We start from the raw sequence: 6201 nt of genomic DNA on the forward strand, positions 1-6201 counted from the left end.
TTCATGCACATGCTGAATCAGGTCTAAAGTATTTTTAAAACAGTTATAATTTCTTTTGTAGTTTTGTTTTCTGCATTATCTATGTGAATATTAAAATCCCCTGCAATAGCAAAACAGTCCAACTCTGAGGAAATCATTGATAGCATGTCTGTGAACTCTTCAACAAAGGCTGGAGAGTATTTTGGAGGCCTGTAAATAATGATAAACAGAATGCGTGGAGCACCTTTCAACACAATCCCTAGATATTCAAAAGACAAGTACTGACCAAATGACACTTGCTTGCATTGATAGACATCTTTAAATAGAGCAGCTACACCTCCACCTCTCCTAACAGTCCTGCAAACACTCATGAAAGTGAAGTTAGGAGGGGCTGTTTCATTGAGGACCGTTGCACTGCAGCTGTCTTCTAGCCATGTTTCATTTAGAAATATAAAATCCAGGTTGTTTGTGGTTATTAAGTCATTGATTAGAAATGATTTATTTTTTAGTGAGCGAATGTTTAAAAATGCTAACTTGATGGCATTGCATTTTGTCTCAACAGCAATATTAGTTTGATGCATAACAGGTCGCAGATTAGATAAGTCAGCCGTACAGCTTAAGAAAGCCTTAGACTTTCTATCACATGATAAAACAGAAATAGAGAAAACTACAGGCACGCTGGGTTCCCGCTTGTTCTGTAAACATTTGTGAATGTTGCTGCTATTATAGCGGGGACCCGACACATATCACTGAGAGCTGTTATCAGTTGTTTTTGGTTCACCTACAGCAGATGGAGGGTTTGGGGCCTGGCGTTTAACACAAATGTAATTGGTCACATTTACAAAAACTGGTGATTATGTTCCTGTATATGCAAATGTATCTTTATGTATCAACCTTTTTCCTAAAGAGCTTACTGTGTTTTAAGGCTGAAACAAATCATTTCAAATCATAAGGTTGCGCTACAAATGACTCTTATCAGTTTGACTGAATGAGCTGTTTGTTTGTTTTTTTTGTAAAAAAAACAAAAAGTTTTAACATATAACTTAGTATTTTAAGACAGTAGTGTGTGGAACAGCCTTCAAATATCAAAACAACATCAGACTGATGTGTTTCTGCAGAAATGTGCTTGTGTCTGGACATTTTTACACCAGAATCTGACTTGCAAGTGTATTTAAGGCTTCATTAGCGGGCTTCACCAACACAGGTACAAATGGAGTTTTTAACTTTTAAAAATAGAAAACATATTTTATATATATATATATAAGCAGATTAATTCATGTTTTTAATGAATTGCCTTAATAGGCATCAATTTTCCTAAAAAAAAAATTATAATTTTTGTTACTCTCGACTTTTGTAGTATGTGTGTGTCTGTGAAATCTGCTTTGGATGAGTTAAAACCATTGAATAAATAAAAATTATACTTCAGAAAATTGCATGATGTTTATTAGACAAGACTCGATGATCTCTGTTAAATCTGTTTAGTGACTGTTCTAAAAGTGATGACTGACAGAGAAACGGTTTGTTCTTCAGGTGTGAGTGATACAGGAGTGAAGTCAGTGTCAGTGCTGGTGGGAGATTCTGTCACTCTAAACACTGATGTTCCTGATACACAAATATGTGATGAGATACAGTGGAGGTTTGATCATCAGAACTCTCCTGTAGCTGAAATCAACAGAATAGCTGGAATCTTCAACACATCTGATGGTGCTGATGGGAGATTCAGACACAGACTACAGCTGGACTATCGGACTGGATCTCTGACCATCAGGTTCATTGGAAACAGACACTCTGGACTTTATGAAGCTGACATCACCAGTACTGGCATCAAACACACCATACACAAGTCATTCAACGTGACTGTCAGCGGTGAGTCCATCAATGTAAAAATGTGTGAATACTTAAGATGGGGGAAAAAACAGATGTTTGCATTAAATTAACTGTTTAAAGCTAAGAAACTGTTTGTGGTGCTGTTAGTTTAGTAACACTTTCAAAGAAGTAAAGTGTGAAGTGTTTGAAAGTGTGTGACAGACACTTAATTTCTCTATCTGTTCATTATTCTTGTTGTGTTCAGTTTTATATGCACTATTTGATCAGATGAACACATTTCTCTTCTCTTTGTCATTCATTTGAAGGAAATGTCCTGTTAGACCTGAAATGTGCTTTTCTGAACATTAAAGTGGTGCTGTAAAAATTAAACTAGGAAAAATTTTACAAATTAATTATTTGATTAATTAATTGAAAATTAAACAACTGAAAGGTAAATGAGCTTTAATAGACAAGGCTCACTGAGATTTGTGAAGTGAAATGTAAAAAAAATCTTCCTGTATGTATTTAATTTATGTCTGATTCGCTGTTCCTCACTGTTCTTCATGTGTTTGTTGTTGTGACAGATGCAGTGAAGTCAGAGTTAGTGACGGAGGGTGAAACCGTTACTTTACAGACTAATGTTAGTGAAATACAGAAAGATGATCAGATACTGTGGATCTTTGGAGATATTGTCATAGCTGAAATCTATAAAGCAGCCCAACGATTCCACATATATGATGGTCCTGATGAGAGATTCAGAGGCAAACTGAATCTGGACAATCAGACTGGATCTCTGATCATCACAGACACCAGAATCACACACTCTGGACTTTATGAAGTTGAGATCAGCAGCAGCAGACACATCATACTCAGGAGAATCACTGTTACTGTCAGTGGTGGTGAGTAGATCAAATCTGTCAATATAAAGGTGAACTTATTTAGATCAGAGCTCTAAGAACAATAAAGTTAAAAGAACACAAGTGTTCACAACTCTACATTTCATTGGAATAGTAAAACATAACATTTGTATTTCTATTTTGTCGGCCTCTCCGAGAGGTTTGCTGAAAAATAATACAAGATATCATCTATCTTCCAAACCGCTTATCCTATAGTGGAGTCTATATATGCTGGAGTCTATGCCAGCTTTGTGAAATTTGAGCACCCATTAGACAAGGTTAACAGGCTGATCGGAGATCAGAAAGAATTCACTCACCGGGGAGGCCTCTGTAATCACATGGCGTTTCACACATACACAACATTCATATTGTATAATAGATCTCCTCACTGTGAACAACTTTGCCTCAAGAACCCCTGCTGTTAATCAAACTGTTTGTTAAATATTTGAGATATTTAAAAATCATACTTTTGCAAAGTAGTCCTACGTTTTTCATTCAACATCAGTTAAACCTAAGCAGTACAATTCTCTGGACTCTCTATGTCAATAATTATCAAAAATATGTTGAACTTTTGCATTTGGAAAGTTATAACTGGGCCATTTAAAAATATGGGCTTAATCTTGTGAACCCAAAAGCCTATAAATCTAAAAGAAAACTCAGAACTTCACAAAATTAGGTAAGCAAATGCGTCATATCATTCTAAACAAGCATACAACATTTTATGGAGATTGGGCAAAAGTTGGAGTTATAAAGGTTAAAAACACTGTATGTAACCACTAGATGGCAGCAGAGGACCGCTCATTGGCTCATTCCACTCACTAAATATAGTTGTTTTCACAGGTTTTCCTTTTGAATTTACATTTAGATATTATAAAATCAAGCACATTTAGTCAAAGTGTATCGCTTCATTTAAACTGAGGTGTCAGTTTTTACATTTATGCCACATTATGATTACAGTGAAACCTGAAAATGGTGTTATAAAGAGAAGACTTGCACTTAAGCATTTTGTTACCATTTCTTTTTTATTTCATTTATTTCAAATATCAATATATACAACAAAATGTGCATTTAAGTATGCTTAGTGTGTATACTTCTGATTATGCCAAATGTCTGATTTTACCAGTAAAAAAGGATATATTTCTATGTAGCCAGTGACAGAGTGCAAGCATATGTATTGAACCAAATGTCTTAGAAGTAATAATAATAAAAAAAACTAAATTAAAAAAAACGTTTGCTTTGGCTTAAAATATTGTGATAGTATTATAAGTTCACACTAATCAAATTGTGACATGAGGGTGTTGTTACGCCACTAATAGGGAGGCAGAACAGTAGAAGAGGCTGAGGACATGGATGTGTTTCTAATTTGTGTATCATTTGGAATTGTGTATCATGTTCTCAATCATTACCTTACTGTGCCCAAGGTGGGTCAATAGTTGAAGCCGAATGTTGAGAAAACAACCATATCCTCAATCAATCAAGCATTTTGTAGACAGAACAGGTATTTCAACAATCTGCACAGTACTGTAATGCTGTATACTTACTGTAACACTTTATATTACAGTAGTCCACTTGCATTTTACTTAGTAAATATACTTACGGGTATACATACTGTAACACACACATAAACACACAAATGTAGTCTAAACATACAGTTTGTGACTGTCTCTCTCTATCATTACAGTATCAGATCTTCACTCAGGTTATATAGCACTGATGTTTGTAGTGTGTGTTAGAGATCAGACACACTTTCACACTAATGTCCGTCTCTCTTTATCATTACAGTATCAGATCTTCACTCAGGTTATATAGCACTGATGTTTATAGTATGTGTTAGAGATCAGACACACTTTCACACTAATGTCCGTCTCTCTTTAGCTGTTCCAGATTCAGGTCTGTCTCGAGCTGCTGTAGTAGGGATTGCTGTTGCTGTTATTCTGGTGCTTGCAACTGTAGCTGCTGTTCAGATTTACCATCACCACAAGATCTCTAACCTAGAAAGATGTATTGGTAAGTATCACACAAACCGTTCATATAATATGGAAAAAAAAACGAAAAGTTTGATTGTTATTAAGACAGTTACAGATGAAGGGCAGATTCTGATCTACTGTGAGCTGCGTCTCCGTGAGTCTGTAGAAAATTCAAACTTAACGGTTTCTGCAGATATTACGATAGTGTTTGATCTCTAAATCTTTTTAGCATGTTTATATTTGTAGGAGTATGATGTGCCTTCATACTAATGATGGTATTAAAGATATTCAATATTAAACAGCGTTGCAAATCAATAAAACTGTTCATCTCTAAACAGCATTACAAAAGTAACACACAAGTATTAAAGAAAACTCTGACCTTGTGCTTTTTAAAACTAAACCGTGTGTCTTTCTGATAGTGTTGTAGTACTCGAGACTGGTCTTGTTTTTTTTTAAGGGTCTTGTCTTGGTCTCGACCACATTTGTACTCCGTCTTGTCTCAGTCTCAGACTTAGAGGACTCAGGATTTCATTTCAAAACTGGTCGAGGCCACAACTGCAGGGATAGCACTAAATTACTGGTACATTGTCTGATTTATTTAACATCATTAATGTGATGTAAACTTCCTGCTTTAAATGCAATCAGTTAACTTTATCATTTTATTTCTTCTGATACTGCTGTACGCAGAATTTAATGTAGAATTGTGCCAAAACTTTTATCAAAATAAATACACATGTCCAAAAAAAGACTTTATACAAATGTTAAACAAACAAGAAGTATTAAGTGAATTACATTTTAGAAACTTTTTTTTTTTTAATGCAATCAATAACAACTGTTGTGTTTCTGAGCAACATGGTTTATGCTGGTTTGTGGACCTTTTGATCAGGGGTTTTTATCAGTCTGTCTGTTTACAAGTTACCAGGTTAATAAAGTGAGCATTTTTGAGTATGAGATAATGACTGTTTTCAAAGGTTGTGGGAGTTTTGTTTCTGACACTAGTAACAATTTACAAGCAGAACTATATATTCTGCTTTATGTCTGTGATGTCTGTTACTGTTGGACAGAGTCTAGACACATTTCTGGCACATAAAAACTAAATAAAACTGTGATTGGCTACTTTACATGTCAGTTAGATGGCTCTTCGTGTCTAAGAGGGTTCTTGCCTGCCTGTAACAATAAAAGATTTACAGTTAATTAAAATCTGTTTGCTTTCAGCACCTCAAAGGAGCCAATCAAGAAGAAAATATGTAAGATGCGTGTGATATGGATTTATTCCTGTTGTTCATTCAGACATCATGACATTAACATCATTAATACACATATAAAGACAGAGCCGACCTTAACTTCATCTCTTTTTGTGTAAATGATTTTTCTCACTGATTTTTTTGTTTTTCTGACTACATCTTACAAAGATTTGAGATGGTTTTTTTGGAAAATAAGAGAAGATACTGCAGTTTAAAAGAAAGTCATTTACTGGTTTTAACAACAGCTTCATTCTTCAAACAAACAGTTTAGTTTCAGCAGGAGCCCTTACTCTGTGTTCATAACCCTCA

At 34.9% G+C, this 6201-nt stretch overlaps 1 protein-coding gene across 1 annotated transcript in view; it reads left to right on the forward strand.

Moving 5' to 3' along the window:
• Window positions 1-6201, forward strand: part of LOC107568437 (uncharacterized) — a 34092-nt gene that overhangs the window by 8816 nt on the left and 19075 nt on the right. Inside the window, exons 3-6 of the mRNA XM_016254408.1 lie at window positions 1510-1845; window positions 2370-2684; window positions 4566-4688; window positions 5864-5895. Of these exons, the coding sequence (XP_016109894.1) occupies window positions 1510-1845; window positions 2370-2684; window positions 4566-4688; window positions 5864-5895 (806 nt within the window). The remainder of the gene's footprint in view (window positions 1-1509; window positions 1846-2369; window positions 2685-4565; window positions 4689-5863; window positions 5896-6201) is intronic.

The sequence above is a fragment of the Sinocyclocheilus grahami genome, unplaced genomic scaffold (genome assembly GCF_001515645.1).
Source record: "Sinocyclocheilus grahami isolate Dianchi unplaced genomic scaffold, SAMN03320097.WGS_v1.1 scaffold1244.1, whole genome shotgun sequence".
Lineage (NCBI taxonomy): Eukaryota > Metazoa > Chordata > Actinopteri > Cypriniformes > Cyprinidae > Sinocyclocheilus > Sinocyclocheilus grahami.